Genomic DNA, 22,066 nt, shown 5'->3' on the forward strand with positions numbered 1-22,066 from the left:
AAATAAGGGAAGGTGATTACCCTCCCAACCCCTGCCTCAAACTCCACTGTTGTTGGAGGCACAATTATAAGCAAAATGGGTAATGGAGTCTTGTGCTGTCTTGATTTCTGCATCTTGTGTTATGCAGATATAATAAGAGCTGGAGTAGCATGAGCGGTTTGGCAATAAGGAGGCTTACATGATAAGAACACTATGAGAGCTAAAAAGAAATCTTTTAGCAAAGTTGCCTTTTATCTTTTATTTTTCATTTTCCTTGCACCTGTGGTATCATCTCATTAAAAATTCAAGAAACATACAACTCTGGAGAGGCACATTCTTGATAATAAAATGAAAATAAGAAGTCCCTAGCAGCTTCTATTCACACTAAGAATGTTAAATGGCCAAATAAGCTCACCGAGAATGTCCTTCCAGTGAGCGAGAGACTATTGCTTAGATGCCACAATTCTTTAGCAAAGAGATGCTCCCTAATAACTGAATTAGATTCTCTGGAGGTTTACATACCCAGGTTTATAGGTGCAATTGACTTTTAGAGACGAATATAAAGTGTTATGGTGCTTTCTTAAAAACACTTGATGTTTAGTGTCTTGGTGTCAGTTACAAGAAATTTCTGAACTTATGTGTATTTGCAAAATGTTTGGGTGAGCACGCCAAACCTAAGAGCAGAAAAGAGTTAATTAAAGTAATAATCTTAATATTTATTGATAGGGACATCACTCTTTTTGTGTCTTTATGACAGACAGGGATAGATAGCCCTGTGCTATGATTTTACATGAGTTCCTTGTTCGCAAACTAAAAGTACTTTAAATATTCTGCATCATTTTTAGATGTCCAGGACAAAAGGCATCTACTATGATGCTTCAAAATTTACAATGATACAAACATATATGTAGATAGGTAGGTAGGTCTGTCAAGTTTATTTAGGAAAATATCCCAACCTAAATTGGCTTGCCTTTTGAGGTGTTTTGTTTGCCTTTATTTTTTGTTAAGAGACACAAAATGAAGTTAACAGAAAGATTACCCGTTTTCCTACTCTCAGAAACATTTACGAACCAGACTTGACCATGAAGTCATAGATGCCGTGGATGCAGATGTGTGGAAGAGATTGTTGATAATAAACGATTTAGAAAACACACCCAAGAGGATAGGTTTAGGTTCTGAGATTCACCCGGGAGGAGAAAAGGATAAGAAACCATGATGTACCAAAGGACAGCATTAGAGTCAGCAGTGAATTATCCCAGGGTGTTATGAGGATGGGAATTCCTTGTAGTTCATCTACTATTTGCTATGTAAATGTATGAAATTTTCTCTAGCTAGCTTTAAAAATAGAACCATCAGTGTCTCATGAGACAGAGAAGTAGTCTGCCCTGGAATCAAGGAATAAACCTAGGTGACATTTCAAGGTTCCCTTCCTACATCAATACAAAAACACAGAATAAAATACCAGCATTACTCAACAGACCTGATTATAATAAGAGTGTATTAAAATGCAGAAACATAATGTCATTCCTCACACAGACAACAGTGAGGTGAGCTATCTGATATTGCTCTGAGACATTATGTGGTTAGCTGAAGCAAGGTGATATATGTAAATCTTTTTCATAAATCAAAGTATAAGCTCACAAACTCTCAATATAAATTGCCTCAAGAGGGGCAGTTCTGATGAAACGGAAAGTCTCTCCTCCATATGTGCAGTTTCAGACTTCATAACATTAAAAAAAAATGTTCTAAAAGATGAAGTTGGCATGTAAAGAGCATGGGCAGAGGAATCAGTAATGATCAGAGCAAAACAATTCTAGAAGGCCTCTTAATTTTCATATGGCTCGTTTGCATTTGAAACACTGAGAATTCCTATCTCTCTTGTACGGAAATGTGTACATATTAAATTACTTTCCACTTGAAAGAACATTTTCCTAAATGTTTGGAAGATGATCATATTTTAACTGGAGGACTTGTTTTCTTCCATCAGGTGTGGGGGAGATGTGGCTTCCCGGTATGAGAGGCAACAGTTGATTCTAATAGCAGAACAAGACAAAAATAAGAAAGCAAATTGAAAACAAATCCTATTTGTACAGTTTGATTTAAAGGTGGCAAAAAAAAAAAAAATACATATGGTCCAAAGATGTCAAAAGACATGAATTTAAAAATTGAATAGAGATACCTTTCTAAAATTGTGATATTCTGATAACTTGAAAATTATATTCTATTACTTATTCTAGGCTTCTCATAGATGTACTGTAATTTATTTCAATACACAAATTTCTGAGTATCTAGTCAGTGTTTAAAAGGTAGCTTCCCACAAGCTATTAAACAGTAAGTCTGAGACACTACATTTTGCCCATCAAATTTTAAATTATAGGATACTGGCAGGGCAGCAAAGATTAAAAACCTCTTTACTATCAACTTTAAACAATACTTAGTCTTAAGGAATTTATTATTCATTCACTCAGAGATCTAGAAGTTGGTATCAAGGTAGAAATTGGAACTTACAAAATGAAACCACACTGAATGAAAGGATGTTTCTGAAATTTGTTTTTCTGATATGGTAAAATGTCTAGGAAAGAGATGTGTGCTCAGAAAGAAAACCAGGACTTGAAAGATATATCCCTCTTTCTCTTGGCCTTGCTCCCCAGAGCCTGCACTTGGAGGAGAGAGATGTGCAGGCGCAGTCTCACGGTGGGTCTCCAGTGGGGCTACCACAGAGGGGGGGACAGCTTGCAGCTGACTAACGACAGAGAACGTGACATAATCTTTGTAAATGAGATTATCTAGGTGCATGCTGCTGTTTGTGTTTCTTATCCTCCTGCTGTCCTGGGTCTCTGGGAAGGTCTTCTGTAAAGTCCTGGATCTTTATCAGTGGGCTAGAGGGTCTTAAGGAATGGGGAGCACAGCTGTGAACTGAGACTTAAAGGGAGAGCACATCCCCCCACTCCAAGGACAGTCCCTGTTGGAGGACAGAGCGATAGAACTTAAGTCAGGGACAAAGAGGCAGGATGGTACAGTGCTGCTGTCTACCCTCCCAGGCCAAAGGTGAAGAGTCTAGTGTGATGTTTTTAAGGGGATAGTGTTTTACACACAATTCACACCATATTTCAGATTGTTGCCTCAGACTTATTTGAACAAACCCTTAACTTTTGGTTAAGTAAACTGTATTGGGCTTAACTTGCAAACACGTGACTTGAACAGTGAAAGGTAAAATACCTAGATAATACAAATTTGGAGACCCAGAGATCATACATAGAAATACATAGAACTCATCTTATAATTTCTTCTCATTTATTGATTTAATCTTTCCCTCCCAACAAACTTCTATTTTAACTATCACCTGGTTGGAAAAAAAAAAAAAAAAGAGTGCCTTCTTTACGGTGACATGTTGATGAGAAGATAAATGACCAAAATGTAGATCAGAGGTGGAAGATGAAGCAAATACCAATGGGACAATTGTCAGTCTCTGATAAATTAAAAATTACCATCTTGGCTTAGTAATAAGCAATGCTGGTCTATTTGGTTACCTGAATCAGATTTATTAAGTATCTTATATGTGACAGATATTGTTTCAGGTGGTGGTGATACAAGGTGGGGGCAGGGGAGAGCCAAATAAACTTACATCCATGAACTTTATGTTTTAACATCAAAGTTTTCTGAAAGCAAGTAAAAGGAGTCACCCGATAAACTGCAGAATCAATGTTTGTCATCCTATTTACCATGTTTTCCTGCACTACTGGCACATCTGAGGGTAGGATTTAGTTCCCAGATGTCTGAGTTTCATCCCTTGGTATCTGGCCAGAGTTGTCCTCCTCTCTGAGGAAAAAATCTGGAAAGGGCAGGCTTAGGTGCCTGCCCCAGGTGAAAAGACAGATGAGTCAAGTGTCCTTGGCTGCACAGCTGCGGGCTACAGAGGGGTCTGGGATTCCTCTGCAAGGCTGTGGAAACTCAGTCCTGTTGTAATCGGGGTTTCACTGTGTGAAACTGTTGTATTTTGGGTACATGTTCTGGCAGGTGGGATATCCGATCAGTGTAACAAAAGAATTGTGCAATAATTTGATGTAAGTGTATTTGGAATAAGACTTTGTAACAAACTAGAAATTTTCATAGTTTTCTTACATCAGCCAGTATTTATTAGGTAAGCAAATACAACTACACCAGTGCAAAGATAAGGTCTTGCTGCCCAACTAGCCTCACTTTGAAAGGTAGAAAAAAGGGGAGGGTCATTTTTATAGCACTTTAACTTTTGTATGGAGGTACCTGCTGACGTCTTCTGTTTCTTCCCTCATGACGTGCTTTTCTTTTCACTTGGTCCTCTGGGGAAGAATCAAAGTAGGGGCTCTCCAGGAGCTGGGCACAGGTTAGTCTGTCATCTGGGTTCATCTTCAGACACTCCTTTGGAAGGAAAGCAAAGACGATATTAAAAAAGGGGCCTATTTTGTTTTTGTGTCCCAAACTCTAATAACTGGATAGAGCAAATATGAGTTTAGAAAATCAAGTTTGCTTATTATCCAGTACTTACAACTTGTTAATAACTGTGGTCATCTCTATTTCTCCATCACTTCATTGTGGCTTCTGCCTCCACAATTCCACATAAGTGGCTTGTTATTCACACTTATGACTTCTACTTTCTGATCCTTAAATGTACTTCTGTATTTTGCGTTCTCCTCTCAATAGTGTTAGTACTATGGACCACTGTCCTTCTCAAAACTCTCCTTTGGCTTCTCTGAAGCCTCACTTTCATTCCTCCTGCTCCCTGGCCACCCGTTTTCAAACCAGCCTTTCTGAGTTTACATTCTTCTCCATGGGGGTTGCATGAAATTCCTCAAGGCTCCATCTCAGGTTCCACTTCCTTCTCATTTGTTCTGCATTTCCAGATCATCTAACTGAAGCTCAATGGCTTCAATGGTCAAGACTTACCAGAGATTTCCACATGTATGTTTCTGGTCCAGACCTCTCCTTTGAAATCCACACCCACATGTGTGATGGCCTACTTAATATCTCTGCTTTGTCTCAAAGAGCATTGGTATGGGTTGAATTTTTCCCCCTCAAAATATGTTAAAATCCTAACCCCAGCACCTCACAATGTGACCCTATATTGCAACAGGGTTTTTGCAGATGTAACTAGTTAAGAGGAGGCCGACCATATTGAGGTCAGGCAGTGTCTTTATGACAGGAGGAAAGACACCACAAAGACGGGCACACACTGCACCCATTGTGCGAGGACAGAAGCAGGCACCTGAACTCTGCTGCCACAAGCCCAAGATTGCCTGGGACCATCAGAGCAGGAAGAGGCCGGGAAGGACCATCCCCCAGAAGCTTTGGAGAAAGCATGGCCCTGTCAAGACCTTGAGTTTAGACTTCTGGTCTCCACAGTTGTGAGAATAAATTCCTGTTGCTTTTAGCCACCTGGTTGCTGGTACTTTGCTACGACAGCCCTAGGAAACTCATACAGACACCTCTTTGCCACCTTCTTCTATATCACTCCCCAGCTCTAAGCGATCATCAAGGCCTATCAGTTTTCTTTCCAGTTCTATCTTGAATTCATTCACTTCCCCGTATGGACTTTCAGTGTACTGAAATCTAGTCTCTCAGTAAATACCTATGGTGTTTTCTTAAAGGGCATTTTTACATTCTAAGAAGAGGCTATGAAAGCTGAGTTGCTCCATGGGGCCTGAGCTGGAACAAAGCCCTGCTTGACTAGTTTTAGGTGCACTGAAATGAAGTGGACGGAGTTGAGGCTTCTGAGTTCTTGACCGCCTGATTAATCACTTTCTGTGCACCAAGAGGCAAATGAATTCTCAGAAGTGCTCCCTGACCGAACTGCTCCTAACCTGAGAAAGGTTTTAAAGATGAGGGGCAAGAAATTGGAAGGGCAAAGTTCAAGTTGGGATCCTTTTCCTGAAACTTCAAATTTCACAAAAAGCCCTTCAACAAAATTTCCAAGAGTCTACAGTCTTCTTGATGACCAGCTAAAACTGACATAGTGATAAGATGGTTATGGCTATGAACACATTGCAATAAAAACATAAGTACTGTACCCATTGTCTCATCTTAAACCTGATGAACAGAACACAAAAGATCTGCCGCTGCATGCCACCACTGTCCTTGGCACTGTTGCTGGCTGGCACTTCACCCACTTGAGGCATTCCCTGCCTAGAATATGACCCAGTCCCATGGGATAACTACCTGTTATGGTAGCTGGTACTAATTTGTTGTTAAAGATGTTTCAGCTGCAATTAATGAAAGAAAGACCGCCTTTATCTAACATGGGGGAGGAGCCTAGCACACAGGGTCTGCCTCACTGAATAGCACAATCTTTGATGCAGTTATGAGAGTTCTTGGGTCTTAGGTCAAACATTATGAATCTAAATCAAATAGCAGAGAGTCAAAACTAGCTTCACCCAGCATCTTGGGCAGGCCAGTGGGGCACTCTACCTTTGGAGATGAGGAAAAGGGGTTTGTCCCACATCTTGGGAGTTTTTGTACCCTTGAAGTTTCTCTCTGGCTAGTTGGAGGAGGAACTACAGGAAGGCCTTTGAAAATGGGTGGGGCTTGCTGTGCTTTACCCCCCACCCCCATCCCAACTGCTCTGGGTTTTGTTAAATTGTAGGTAGGTCAGAACAACCTGTCTAGAACAAGGTCAGAAAATTGGGCTTCCAGGAAAGGACCTGCAAAGCGCTGGGTTAAGACAGGCCATAGCAGTGTGACAGGCAGAGAACAGTTGAGGTCCACTGGAGCAGGGCTAAGGGCAGTCTAAGAGCCCAGGGGTGTCTGGCTCCGAGCCTCAGGAGGATTCAGACTGAAAGAATCCTGCACCCTGGAAGCACCTTCGCAGCGACCAGCGCTGGCACTGGGGCCGGTCTGAGTGGTGCTAGGTCACCCAGATGGCTCCACCTACTAGATCATAGGAGTTTCAAACTGGGCTGCTTATCATAATCACTTAGGGGCGTTTAATAATGTAAATTCTAAGGTCCTATTTATAGAGATTCTATTTCTGTAACGTGAGGTTAGTTACTGGAATGCATGTTTTTAAAAAGCTCCCAGGTCATTCTGATGAGTAGTATGGAAACCACCACAATAAACAGAACTTAATTGATTGTTAAAGAGAGATACTCTTATTGGTAGCTCCATCCCTATCCTCTTTGGATGGAAGAGTCACATCTAGCATGGCCTCAGTTGGTCTAGTGTGAATAGCAGATGGTCATAGGTAAGTTTCTTCTACTTTTTATTAGAATTGGTTCTTTGATTATCTCTGTTAGGCCTGGTGCAGAGGCTATATATGGTGTCTATATGGCTCTCACTTTGCTTGGTTTTCTACTAGCTTTTAAAAAGTAATTAAAATTTTATTTAATTCAATATGCCCAAAATGTTATCAGTTCAATATGTAATTCATATTTTAAATTATTAATGAAATATACTCTTTTTATAGTAAATTTCATAGAAATCTAGTGCATCTCAATTCAAATAGGCCATATTTCAAGTGCTCAATAGTAACATGTGGTGGCTACCATATTGGATAGTTCTAGACCTTCCAACTTAAGAAGTGCCATTCAGCCTCTAAACTTCCACAGTCTGAATATACACGTTTAATATTCAAATTTCTAAAGAATGCAAAAGAAGTAATAGTGTTTATAACAGCAAACCCTAATTATATTCTTTCATCTACTAATTTTAACAAATATGTTAGAAAGATTACTGCTTACACCACTGATGTTCCTTTAACTGTAATGATTTTATTGTTCCTTATCCTTTTCAATGACTACATTCTACTTTGGCATTATTTGCACTACTGTCCACTCCTTCCAGACTTACCAGCTTCATTCATTACAACTTGCAATCAATAACAGTTATAATTGATTCTTAAGTACCTTCATGAAGTTCAAAGCCATGGGGTGAGCATCTGAGAATTTTTCTTCAAGAGTTTCCTAGAAAACAAAGTAAAGGCTTTCAGTGCTACATAAAAACAAAGTAATGGGTATTTTGAATATATTAGTAATAAGAAAACTTTGAAGAAAGACCCACTAGTAGGTTAATTTCTTTTAGAGATTTTTAAATTCATATTTTATATAATTTTACACTATAATGTAAAGACTTTAAAGACAAAAACTGGAGTTATTTTCTTAATTTCACAATATCTTGCAATTGATGTTTGGTAAATGGGGGTTCCAAATGCCCCCTCTGAAAGAATACAACAGTCCTATAATATCTGTGCCTTATCTGCTTATGGGAATGCTTTGAACATTAATGAAAATACATTGAACTACATGTGTAAGAGCAATACAGAAGGCAATAAAATGGTCAACACAAAACTCAGAATAGAGCTCTGGCTGCTGTGGCTCAGTAGATTGAGCATCAGCCTGCGAGCCAAATGTCGCTGATTCGATTCCCAGTCAGGGCACATGACTAGGTTGCACGTCAGGTCCCCAGTTGGGGGTGCGAGTGAGAGGCAACCACACAGTGATGTTTCTCTCCCTTTCTTTCTCCTTTCCCCTCTCTCTAAAAATAAATAAATAAACAAATAAAAAATCTCAGAATAGTAAGGAGCAAGGAGGATGGGATTGAGAAGTATGTGGGGAGGAGGAAGTTTTAAAGATAATGATAATATTCTTCTTTAACTAGGCAGCAGGTACATGTGAATTTGTTGTTTTACCCTTTAAATGACATATTCTTCTAGCCTTGTAATTTACTTTTTAACCTTTTATTATGTTTAATTTAAAAAATTACAGTAAATAAATCAAGGTATTACATGAAATATATTTAGACCATGATGGTGTCTAGAGGTAGTTTGGACCACTTGAACCTCAGATTGTTCACATGTGCTGTAGTCATGATCTGGCTCTACAGATTTTCACCCTCCCTGTACCTCTCTGGCTCCAGCACAGCTTGAGTGTGGACACACGCCCATGGACAGTTCTTTTGTTCTATGGGCAGAATCCAGACCATATGGAGTTTTAATGGTCATAGCCCAAACTTAGGTAACACAGACAGGAAATCAATGTCTACAAAAGTTAGAGGGTCAAACTGATACATCCCCAGAGAAAGGCAAAGCCCACAGCAAGAATGTGGAGGTGAGCACTGTGGTTTGGAGTTTTGATTTGGATATGATGAGGATCATTTTGTAGAATGACCTTCCATGTGAAAATACATGTGGTGAGAAAGTGGTTTTTATTGATTTGAGCTTTGTTTCATATGCTGAAAATACAGAAGATGCTTCCCCCCCCACCCCAAAAATAAAGAAGTACTACTGTAAGTACTGTTTATGAGATAGTAATTTTTTCAGGAAAAGATACCTGAGTGTTTTAACTAATACAATCAGGTATTTACGTCAAACTTAACATTAAATTAACCTTTGGATAGGGCAAGTAAACCTGATAAGCATTTTCCTGATTCATTTTATATGGTTCTGACATAGTTTCTTTGATCTGTGTTAGTGTGGCATAAGGAAAACAGGGTCTAAAAGTATAAATATTAAAAACCACTACCCCTTTAAAGAAAGTAGCAACATAAAAAAGAAAACATCCCAAATCAAGCAGTTACCATGTCTTCTGGTTCAGGTACACTGATACCATGAAAAAACTGGTTACTTTTAAAGATGGATCGATGTCTTGGGATTAGTCTTCCTGTAAAATGCAAACCACATAATTTACGTTAAGTTTGTAAAAATAACATAGTGTTCAAAATGGTTAATTTCTGAGGTCCAGATGTGAAACAAATACTTATCCTGACTGTGACCTTCAGACCTGGAGGGAATAGGTCATTGCAAAACGCTCCTTCTCAGGGAAGGTCAGTGAACCCACACAACTCTTGGCCACATGTAGCTTGGTCTGCCATTCAGCCGCCACCGAAAGAAGAGGTAAGAAAACGGTGTGGAGGGCTTTATGCACAAGATCTCATTTAATCTCATAACAACTTAACAATGGCTCCTATTTTTCTGCTCCACTCTATCAATGACAATGAGGCTCAGAGGTTTAATAACCTGTCTAAAGTCACATGGTCACTAAGTGACAGACCTGGGTTTCAAACTCCAGTCTGTCTCATATCTGCCTAGTGTAAATTTCCACAATCCTTTCAAGAAATGAAACAGTATACACTTAGTGAAATTCTATGCCCCATTTTTCATGCAGCAGAACTGTCCAGAAGAATGTGTGGGAGCCAGATGGGGAACTGCACCAGACCAGAGAGCAGTTAAGTCCCTTGCCCAGCACCCAGGCTGCCAGGAGAGCCTATGGGAAGGAATTAATAAATATTCATCTTGTGTGTATAGGTGCTACTTTCTTTGCATCCATGGTGCCAGAGTAAAGGTCCAGCTGACCTGTTGGGTTCTATTCTCCTCCAGCCAGGTGGAAGTAGACAGCTGCTGGGGACGCTAACTCATGGTGAAAGACATCCCGTGAGTCCCATTCCCATTCTGCACTGACCTGGCCATATGATTTAGGCTAATCCTGGAAGTCCTCTGAGCCTCAGTTTCTAAAATAGACACCATGAAAAATGTTACAATACCCTTAATGGGCTTTTCTTAAGACTGAAAGAGATGATGTGTGTAAAAGTAATTTGTAAATACTTACATACTATACAAAGGAGCAGAGTTGAGGGGTTGCAACAGAGACTGTATAATCTGCAAAACCTAAATTACTTAGTATCTGGCCCTTTATAGGAAAAGTTTGCTGATCCCTTCTCTAGAGTAATGGAGGAAAACCCTCTTTTACCGTGGACAGAAATTGCATTTGATCCAATACCTCTTAAAAGTAAGCTTTATGCAGCTGACTCATATCCTTAGCCCTATCTTAGCCCAGTATGGAAAGTAAGTATATAGTTTATTCCATGGCTAAGTGGCTTGACTTGGAAAGAATCTGAAAACTCCTCAGTGAAAAGAGTAATGGCTCAACATACTGAGGAAAGGGCTGGGTTTTGGCTGTAACCCAGAGCAACCATCCTGAGCAGCACCTCAGAGAGGCAGGAAAGCTCCTGTTGTTCATTACAATGACATGCTGTTACTATAACAACTTAGCAACTCTGTAAGCCATACAGAGCACTCCTACCCAGCGTTCTGATGATTCGATAAAGTTGATCCACATCTGATTTTCCAGGCCAGAGTGGCTGGCCCTTCAGGAGCTCCGCAAAAACGCAACCAGTAGCCCATACGTCCACTGAAGAACCATACTGAGTGTCTCCCACAAGAAGTTCAGGAGCTCGGTACCATCTTGTAGCGACGTAATCAGTGTAGGCATCTCCTGGAACTGCAAACACATTGGTCAGGTGAGGTGGATCGCATTTGCACAGCATGTGAATCATTCCCAAGAGCAAGACAGGCCTGCAGATAAGCTCCAGACCCCCGCAGAGGTCACATACTCCTAACCATTAATGCAGTGAGGCACTGATTGAGTAGACATTTACACTGAGTACTCAGATAGTGAATTCAACTTCCAAAGACAGCTTAGCTAGTTAATATCTATATAATCCCAAACACAGGGCAGTGTAACTGCAAGTCTAAGCCAATTTCCAAACGCATTGTCAAGTCACCTGTGTCTGGGTCCTGTGAGGACAAAGATTACGTACATACCACCTTGCGATATGCATGTTGCTCATACATGCTTTTGCCTGCTGTGCAGTTCTAGACTTGTAGAGAAACACTGATTTGTCCTTTTTTACCTTTGGTTCCTCTCTCCTTGGGATCATTTCCTTTTTCTTAGCACTCACTGTCTCTGCTTTCTCTCTCATTGTCAGTTTACTCTAGTCTCCCCAGCTCCATGAAGTTATTTTCCAACCACGCTAGGCCACGTTATTAATATCTCCCTCCAGGGAATCATCTGCATCTTCGCTTTTTGTACTCATCAGCGACCATCCTGCATTGCTCTTCTGTTTCTCTTACTTCAGATTACAAGTGCAGGAGGGCAGAAATGCATCTTACAACTCTTTTCCTCTCCAGTGGGGCAAAGCATATAAATGTGACATCAAATAAATTCTAATTGAATGGAGTGAAGTGCGAATTAATGTAGTGACTAAAGGTTAAAGTGAGATTTCCCTTTTCGAATAACAATATAACATTTAGCAAACGTTCAATATCTAAAGTAAGAATTTCAACTATGTTATTTCATCATCACCTGAACTGGGTAAGTTAGTAAAAAGTGGCTACTTACTCAGAATTCGTGCAAACCCGAAATCACAGATCTTGATTATTCCTTGCTTAGTTATTAGAATATTTTCAGGTTTTACATCTCTGTGAATACACTGTAAGATAATATTTAATTATTTCTTTGAGCCCTCAAAATGACAAAGGAGAAAAACATTAACTGTTAGTTTAAATGACAGATAAACGTAGCCTGTGAGATAAAAACAAATATGGTTGTCCTCCATTTTTCTAGAAGAACTAAAGTTGGCCATTTTTTACTCATCATATCAAAAGAAAAAAATCAAAATGTTGCTACAACAGTGAATAAATAATTGTTGGATATGAAAACTGATTTTCGGGGGGAGGGTGAGAAGGTAGTATCATACAATTATTTTCTTCCACTTTTTACTGGGTCCTATTTGAACTGGAAGACGTAAAACTCTAGATGAGACTAGACTCAATGTATCTTTAAGAAGAAGCTCCTGCTGACCTAAGGTGGGGCAATTTGAACAACAGAGAGGACAATGATTGCAAAGGATTCAAACACATCAAATATATAAAATCTGCCAGTTTATAGTTATGCCCCACATTCCATAAAATCCCTTCATTGTTCACTCTTGGATGTTGCTAAGACACCAACTCATCACTCTGAGTATTGATAAAGGAAGTAATCACATATTTATTTTACTACATTTTACAGTGGCTGGAGTTCATAAGGGTAGGTTCTCCATAGAATTCCAATGAATAAACACAGAAGGAATAACAGAATTAGAAATACACCACCTCTTAAACCCAAGGAAATGCTGGTTATAGGCAAAAATCATCTATGGATGCTAAAGCCATCAAGTAAAGTGCCCTATGACAGGGAAACTGATAATGGAAGAAAATCAAACAAATACCTCCTGAACCCACAAGTAGATGATCAAAAGTGGATCAACCAGACAGCAGATGCCTCATGATGTCAACCCAATAGGAAGTGTACAGCACTATATATGAAGTATTCTCATCTGAAAATATGAACCTGGAAACGATCTGGCCTCTAGATATAAACACCACACAGGATGCAATCAGCTAAGATGATTTCAGTAACACAGTAGTACCAAACTGTGATTCTGTATCAAAGAGGAAACTGCTTGGAAGTGCGAATTCTCAAGCCCTACCCAGACTTCTGGAATCAGACGCTCTGGGGGTGGGCCCAGCAACCTGTGTCTCAACAAGACCTTCAGGGTACCATGATGCACCCTCAAGTAGGAGAACTATGGCTCTAGAAGATTACTGATGGAATTTTTTTAAAAAAAGATAGGGGAAGGGGGATCGTTATAGAATAAAAACTTAAGAGATAGAAAAACAAAACAAAACCAAGTGCCATAGTGAATCACACTATGGGAAACTTATTTTAATCCAATTAAAAATAATCATAGGAATCATTAATACTGAGGCAAAAAGAAACATTAAGCTTATACAAACTTTTGATTCATAAAGAATTAGATATTTGATTCTTATAGAAATTGGAAAAGGCCCACAAATGCATTGCTTTGCCTCATATTCTGTAACTTTCTTTTGGTTTGCCATTCTGGTTCTGACTCCCCCCACCCCCATTTTTAGCTCTTTGAAGACACCCCTGAGCTACTTAGAAGAATCATCATGAAGAATTAACAACTGCATTAGAGAATGTCACTTACATTATGTTTATGACAGAAATTAAGACCCTGAAGTGTCTGCCATAATACACTTTTGATCACTCCATCTGCAACTCTAGGGGAAAAAACAAAAAGGCAAATTAAAAATCTCTGGGATGGGATTACAAGAGCAGAAGAGGGACGAGGAATGGGATGGGTGGGATTTGTGATGACCAATGAACACAGTGCAACGGGTGCTTTGAAAAAAAATTTTTTTTTAATGTTTTAATGAACATTACTGTTTTTCATTATAATTACATAATTTGCTCTTTAAATCTCAATTTTTACATCTTTTCAAAGGATACACGTTTAACATAAAAACTCAAACAATACAGAAAAGTAAAGGAATAAAAAAGTGTCGACTCAAATCTTGTTACCCCCAAATAGTTGTGGTTGCCCGTGGGAGCTGTCCCTTTAGGCACCTCTGTTTCTCTCCCCTTGTCTGTTGAAATTTACTTCTTAATTTTAATATTAAAAAATACACTCATATTGTTTAAAATTTAAAAACCCTAAAAGTATATGTATGAAGTATTCTCTCTCATACCTGCCTAGCCGCCCGGTTCATCCTCAGCTATTTCCCTGCCTCTTTCATAGAAGTACAAACACTAACATGTACACAGATATTCTGTGGCTGTAAAGGGTCTCATTATACAGATGTATCATAACTTATTTAGCCCCCATTGATGAGAAATTAAGTGACCCAATTTTTATTTCTAGAAACAACACTTCTATGAATATATGTAATCATCCAGCTCATTGCAGTTAGGCAGTTATCTTTTAAGGTAAGTTCTAGAAGTGGGGTTTCTGCGACCAAATGTAGGCACATATTACATTTTGATCCTGCAAGGATGAACTTTGGGTAGACCTGAGATCTGGTTTTGCAGGAAAAAAGGTGTGCTTGAAGATTGACCTTCAATTCATCCAATTCAAGTTGGTGGTAAGCACTCACGCAAGGGCTGGAGTTGCTTTGTAAAAGTGACTTACTCCTGGTAAGCTGGCAGGTCCACCGGGAGCCCAGGGATAATCAAGGGCCCATGAGAACGGGAGCCTGGGAGCTTTTGTCCCTGCAGAACCCCTCCTCTGTGTGAAAAATATTGGAAAGTGCCATGGGCAAGTGTATTTTCCAGTGGGGAACTGGGGAGTATTCTGGCTGGGAGTAGTGTGCTTTGTGTAAGCATGTCCACAGATTATAGCCATGACATTCCCTGTAACCTTTCTGTTGGTGTCTATCCAGTGCTCATATCACCGTCTCACGAATGACACCCTCACAGTTACATGCTGCCCAACTACCCTCTCCAAGGGAGGTCACACCCACTTACACTCCCACAAAACATCTGTGCATTCAAGTCCTCATCTCCTCATTTGTATTTGCCAATGTCATGTTTGCCAATCTGCAGTTAAAATGAAAAGATCTCATTCTAGTTTTGATTTGCATTTCATTAATTAGTGGGTTTAATTTTTACATGATTGTTGGCTATTGCATTTCTTTTTGTGTGTATTTCCTGTTTGTAGCTTTTTACTTTTTTGATTGGTCTGTTTACTCCTTTCCAAATTGATTTATGAAGACTCAGTGTACGTCAGTCTGTATACGCTGCAGTTGTTTTTCTCAGCATGTTGCTTTTCAATCCCATTCATGAGAGATGGGATTGCTGGTTGTATATTTCAAAAAAAAAATCTGGAACAAGATTTCTTTTACCAAATGTCTACTGTAAGTTTCTTTTTTTTTATTTAAAATTATCTAATATTCCAAACACACCCACTACTCAGCTCTAATATTTTATCATATCTGGATATTTCAATATGTTTACTTCACTTAAAACAAACTGAACAATCATGCAGATGTAGCTGGCCTTCCAGAACAGTGGTGTGGCCTATGTAAGAACTCAAGTATGGTACCAGCAATAAGACGTCAGCGTGTGTGAAATTTGGAGTGGTCTAATCATTATACTGGATTCTATTTGCTTTAATAACTCTTTAGGCAGTTCTCTTAGATTTTTGCAGAATACGATGAAAATGATGACAAGTTATATATTCTATTAATCTTTGTTATTATGTTGCATTGGCTAGAGCTCTCGCTGATGTCCTTTGTCTTCTTTCTCATTTTAATGGTGGTTCCTTTGGTGTTGAGTAAAAAATTACCTGTTGGCTTTAAGAGGGTTTGTGTGTGTGTGTGTGTGTGTGTGTGTGTGTGTGAGCGCTAAAAGAAAGTATTTTAACCCCAATTTGCTAAGGCTTTTTAAAAATCAGAAACGAGCCCTGGCTGGTGTGCTTCAGTAGACTGGGTTCCAGCCTGCAAACAGAAAGGTCGCCCGTCCGGTCAGGGCACATGCCTGGGTTGAGGGCCTGTCCAGTCCAGTTGGGGGCTGGGGGTATGTAGGAGGCAACAGATTGCTGTTTCTCTCCCTCTCTTTTTCTCTCCCTTCCCCTCTCACTAAAATAAATAAATAATCTTTAAAAATCAGAAAAGAATGTTGAATTTATCAACTGCCTTTCAAATTTTATCAACCATATGTATTTTTTCGCCTTTAACTATTAGTGAATTATGTGAAAGATTTCCTAATATTGAACTATGGTTCATTCCTTTAATTCAGACAATTCAATACATAATTTAGCCTCAAAATGCATCATGATTTATATTTGCAGATTTGTCTTCCTAATTATTTTTATTCTAGGTTAATATTTGCTTGCCCTTTGAGCAAATCCTGAGATTGGAGAGGGGTAGCCAGCAGATGTATCTGGGTTGAAAGGGGGACTGTGGCTTGTATTTGAAATTTGCCATAGTTAATCCCACATAAAATGAAACTGGGACCTGACCACACAGAGCTTTAGCTTCTAGATTACTTACCCATTTGGATTTCTTTCCAGCTCATTTAAAAGTGTATGATCACAATATTCAAAAACTAAATGCATTTTCCTCCTTCTCCTGAATACCTCAATGAGGTTCACAAGGTTTGGGTGTTTTAATTGCTGCAAAGGAATTGAAATACAATATTTGGTGATTTGTTTCTTGTAAGAGTTTCTCCTGGATTCCTTACAATTTTAAGAACAGAAGGTCTTGCTTATCATTCTCCATGCATCTCTTGTAGAGAATTTTATTACAATTACTTACAAGAGAAACTACTTTTAGTAAGAATCATAAATCTTAAACTGGAAAAAAATTAAGAATTTTTCCAATGCCCATAATAGATGATAACTAAACTGAATCTCTCTGGAGAAAAGAAAGTATACCAACACCAGAAATACTTCAGCATTTTGTGGAAATTCTAAGTATGGAAGTTATAAAATAACGTGAATAAAAACTGAGGAAATGGAATTATTGTGTAAGACTATAAAAATCATCAATACCAATTTAGTATACATATTGCCGTGGATTTAATGTCAATGTCAGCTGGATTTAAACCCAGTCTGGATATTAGTGTTGGCTCTCAGAAATAGATCCCAACCTTCAAATCTGATAACACCAACTATTCCAGGAGTCCATGCAGTTAGTCTGTTTTTAATTTGCCAGTTTCCAGCGCTGCTCTCTGATTTTGTTGTTCTTTCTTATGCTTAGATGTTTTAGGCATTAAATTCTACTCCCTAACTGAAGCATTTCACAAGTCAGTCGCTGTTTAATGTCATAAACCAATGGAAAACCCATGATTAGGGTAATCTACAATAATCCATCACTAGAGTGACTATATAATTTATCACCCTATCAGGGTAATGAGTGTAATTCAGGCTGCCCCAGGCACACTGGCACATATGGTCACCCTGCCTATATCTAGGATGACCATATAATTTAGCATATAAACCAGGGCACTTTTGAAAGAGGATGCTAATCAGACCAACTCTGGTTATAGATCAGGACATCCAATCACTTCTACTTATAACTCATCTCCCCTGTTGTTTTCCCACTATTGCAGACAAATCACTTTTCCAAACCCTATACCGTTTACTCAGAAGGATATATATAAAAAGAGAGCAGTACTGTGTACATAGTAAAGCTCAATGAATAAGTTGCAGACCCAGGAGGGAATCCTAAGTACCAGGACCCACACAACAGCCTCTACCTCAGTATCTGTAAGCATGGCTTGACCAAAAAAATGTCACCCTGCGATGATGTGCCTGCTGCTCAGTAGTTTAGGAGAAAGGAATTCATTATACGTGAAAAATGTTCCCAGAGCACCAAATCACTTTTTTTTTTCTATGAGCTCTATTGCCTAAAAGGGCAGAATAGCAAACAGTGGAGCCAATGGGTCGGCCACACAGGCAATCCAGCTGCTTTGTGCTGCAGCCAAAACTGTAGAAGGGAAACAAAGAAGTGTCTCCACCAGGAGAGTAAGGGACTCACAGATGCCATAGCTGGGTGCATTGTCAAGTTCAACATGGTCAGATCTGTCTTTGGGTAGATCAGCAATTTATATCTCATGTGCCAATAAACTTAATTTAGTCCAGAAAAAGTGACTTATTTAAATTGAAACAGGTAGTAAGGAGGGGGAAAATCAATCAAATTTAAAGAACAGGAGTATATGAGGAAGGGAAGGCAGATAAATCCTGGAAGGACACTATGCAGAGCACACCTGGGAGTAACCACCAAAGCAGGAAAGGTGAGGCCTCTGGGAGTCATCATCCCCCGAGACCAAGCTGAGTCAGAATCCGGCTACTTTTTAACCTTAAAGTTCATTCTTCAACTGGGGAACTTGTAACCTAGGGGTACAACCTGAGCATGCACTTTAGTTGAAGACTTAGTGGGGGCTAGAAAGCATTACTTTTATTAGAAAACAACCACCGCCAAGTTCAGAAACAACCTATGACTTAGCTCTGTGACAGAGCTAGCTGCTGGGGACAAGGTAACAGTGAACTGCTTTTTATCATGATAGATGTGCTTCTGAAAAGTCCGTGTATACCTAAGTCGTCGTCGGCAGCCGTCCGTCTCGAGAGACGATGGTGTAGCTTCTTAAGAGTCTATCTGCACCGCCGAGAATGGTTGTGCAGTCCGACTCGGGAGTGACACGGTATCTGTCTCCTCCCGTGTTGAATCGACATCTTGTGATGACGCTGGAGTGTCCTCTCCAGTGAAGCTGAAGCTACAGAGCCTGGGCAGGGTGATATGGAGGGTCTGCTGTTGCCCATGCAGCAGACTCCCCCTCTCTTCGCAGCTGAAGGGTCCAAGGGAAAGACGGAGTCAATACAGCTTGGCTTCAGGTGCGCCGCAGGAGTTGCCGGTATTGACTACAACGTCAAACCGCCTTAGGGACTCCGGCTCCGGATTTTCTGTCGGGGTTTACTCCCTTAGCCTTTCCCCTGAAGAGGTATGCCGCAAGGCAGCGGAGGTTTTTTGGAGTCAGAGTTTTCCTTCTCTGATGTGCCCTGACTGGAAGATCGAACCAGCGACACTTAGCTCGCAGGCCGACGCTCAATCCACTGAGCCAAACCAGCCAGGCATACCTAAGTAGATTTTAAACAAAATACTAGAACTCCTTAGTTGAGGAAACCTGCTACAGGTAATACTTGAAAAAGAGAGATAATTTACTATTATCTCCCTTTAAAAACTGGATTTTTGGGATCCATAAAACAGGCGACACGTCAAAAGTAAAAGTCGGCGGGGAGCTTGCTCAAAATTCAAAACCTCAGGCTTACCCCACACCTGCTGACTCAGAGTCTGCGTTTCAACAAGGCGCCCTGGGGAAGCCAATGCACACTCATGTTTGAGAAGCGCTGCCCTATGACTCAGTTCTTCTCTGATAACAGAAGTGTGCTGATAAGAAGTGTCTCCGGGTCTCTTCTGGTTCTAAAACTAAGATTTTTAGGATAGGAAAACGTTTACATTGAGAACTTACATGCCAAATCCTACCAGAGTAGAAACAACTAGAACAAAACCTTTGTGTACAATGTGTGTACAGAGCTGGGGTGACGTCCAGTGTAAGAACCAGTGGATCAGAAGTGGGACCAGTCCACGTCAATGCCTGCAGCTCCACTGGCACTGCCCCGTGGGCCCCTCTGTGCTAGCAGACACTTTTTTATTTGCTGGATTATGGGGAGAAGGGTGGGGCGGGAGTGGCAGATGAAGGCCACAGCTTGGCGGAATGAGGGGGCTCAGGAAAGTGGAGATTTACCCACCAGAAGGGGAGTGCTTCAATATTTGAACTATCTGCAGCTGTACTCATAATACCAGCTAAACAGCAGAGTGGCCGAAGTCCAAAGTGATAATCAATTTATTTCCCCAAGTTACTGATACAAAGGAATTTAAAAAGTCCAGTAGGAAGAAAATATCACTTTAAAATTCTTTGTAATTTTGGCACACGTTTCACCCAACACCATGATATTATAGATTTATAAAATGAACCTACCTTCAACATACGTATTTCTCTGAGTGCAATTTTTTTAACAACAGGATCATCTTCAGATTCCATAAATTTTTTAATAGCCACCACTTGTCCAGATGTTTTATTTCTGCATTTGAATACAATCCCATAAGACCCTTCTCCAATCTTAGCTAATTTTTCATACTTTTCCATTATAGTAGAAGTAATTTAAATTACTGTATAGATTAACTTGCAGTACAATGTTGCACCAAGAAAATCAGATGACTCAGCTTAACTCATCAAGGACAATGTTCTCACAGATTATTATAAAACCAATTTGCTAAGGATGCCAAAGACTTATTTCCATTGATTAATTTCAAATACACTTAAAAATATTTGGATGTTAGTTTGTTAGTTGAGCTCAATCGTATGCAGTTCTTCCAGCTACTGAAACATTTCATATACTATTTCTTATAATGGATCTGTGTTGACTACAGTTGAATTAAAAGAATTTATGGAAGGGAACTTTATCCAGTCTGTTGTTTTCATTATCCTCTAGTAAATAATTAAATGTGATGCTGTAAAATCCAGCTGAAGGACTATTTCATATTCTTGAATATGGTGTTTTATCTTTTCCTTCCTAACCCGTTTGAACACAGTAATGACTAGAATTGAGAACAAGCCGCGGTACAAAGTGCTGTACTGCCACCTGGTGGAGAGAGAAGAAAGAAAATGTAGGCTGTTAAAGCAGTAATTAAAAACAGTAAAATCTTTTTAGAGCATTACTTACTGTGCTTAGCTTTTATGTGTATGAAGAAACAGATCCTTAAATTCTTATCTCCCAAAGAAAATAAAAATGAAACACAAAAAATAATGCCAATTTCTCTAATTCTTCATGTGTGCTCTCATATCCGTAGTGATTTCTACAGAAATACCGAGTTTAATTTTTCTGTCTTGCATCACCCATTTATGAATTTTGTGATGACTAGATTACTTATTGAATAACAAGGCCAGCACAATTAATTACATCAGTCTAATAATTAAAAATATAAAAATTCTATTTAGTCTTAAAAATGCCACCCCACTTCACTAAGTAGAACTGTGTTAATACACTCTAACAGTAATAATAGCTAGCACTTAATAACACTGTCCTATGCAAATTACATGTAACCTACACTAACATTTCATGTAGTAGGCATTATTTTTATCCAATTATACAGGTGAGAAAACTGAGGCACAGTGAAGTTAGTATGGAATTAGAACCCAGGCAGTCACATTTCAAAGATCACAATTTTAATTACTAGACTATACTACCCCACAATTAATTTAAAAGAAAAAACTATTTAAAGAACCACTGTATCCAGGTATTGGTATTAATAAAATTTCAAGTAAAGAGTTGACCTCTGCCCTGACTAGCATGGCTCGGTTGGTTGGGTGTCATCCCTCAAAGCAAAAGGTTGCTTGCTGGTTGCATTCCCAGTTGGGGCACATGCCTGGGTTGTGCGTTTGGTTCCCTGTCTGGGCAGCTGATCGATGTTTCTGTCTCACATCGATGTTTCTCTCCCTTTCTTTCACCTTTCTATACCCTGCCTCTAAAAATAAATAAATAAAATCTTAAAAGAGTTGAACACTTAAAAAACTTCTCATATTTCAAATGTGTTGTTTTTTTTAACTTCACTAATATTCAGTCTTTCCTATCCACAGGTTATCTCAATAAAGAAAGAAATGTACCCTCACTTGCCACCATAAAAATACACAACTGGAAAAAGTGTTTACCTGAGTAAATGACTACTACTATTAACATACAATGCTTTCTTTTTCTTAGTAGATCCTATTCTCTCTTTCATTAAAGGGAGAAAACTCAAGTAACACATGGCAAATCCACCACAGATTATGCCCAGAAAACTACTAATTATGGGCATGTATGGGGAAAACCTGAGAAGGCCAAGAGGCAGATTTGTGGACTAACTGAAATTTTAATTTTTATTTATTTACTTATTTTATGC

At 39.3% G+C, this 22,066-nt stretch overlaps 1 protein-coding gene across 2 annotated transcripts; it reads right to left on the reverse strand.

The window, feature by feature from the left end:
* Positions 1 to 1,910: 1,910 nt before the first annotated feature.
* Positions 1,911 to 20,273, reverse strand: CDKL4 (cyclin dependent kinase like 4). 2 transcript variants are annotated; one of them, XM_090280226.1, is made up of 9 exons: positions 20,106 to 20,273; positions 16,619 to 16,740; positions 13,777 to 13,849; positions 12,123 to 12,213; positions 11,025 to 11,222; positions 9,523 to 9,605; positions 7,854 to 7,910; positions 4,243 to 4,377; positions 1,911 to 2,012 (listed from the first exon to the last, which is right to left on the reverse strand). In XM_090280226.1, the coding sequence occupies exons 1-9, from the start codon at positions 20,271 to 20,273 to the stop codon at positions 1,911 to 1,913; spliced, it is 1,029 nt and encodes a 342-aa protein (XP_090136352.1). The 2 variants fall into 2 exon arrangements, with proteins under 2 accessions (XP_090136352.1, XP_090136351.1); XM_090280225.1 differs by having other exon boundaries at positions 11,025 to 11,279.
* Between the last annotated feature and the right edge of the window lie 1,793 nt (positions 20,274 to 22,066).

The sequence above is a fragment of the Furipterus horrens genome, unplaced genomic scaffold, assembly GCF_987537825.1.
Source record: "Furipterus horrens unplaced genomic scaffold, mFurHor1.1.pri manual_scaffold_6, whole genome shotgun sequence".
NCBI lineage: Eukaryota > Metazoa > Chordata > Mammalia > Chiroptera > Furipteridae > Furipterus > Furipterus horrens.

Coding starts and splice junctions, on each gene's coding strand:
- CDKL4 (XM_090280225.1), bottom strand. CDS start 20,273: ATGGAAAAGTATGAAAAATTAGCTAAGATTGGAGAAGGGTCTTATGGG. Junction 7,911..9,522: donor TACCTGAACCAGAAGACATG/GTAACTGCTTGA, acceptor TTTGTTTTCTAG/GAAACTCTTGAAGAAAAATT. Junction 2,013..4,242: donor GAAACAGAAGACGTCAGCAG/GTACCTCCATAC, acceptor TTCTGCTATTAG/AATCAACTGTTGCCTCTCAT.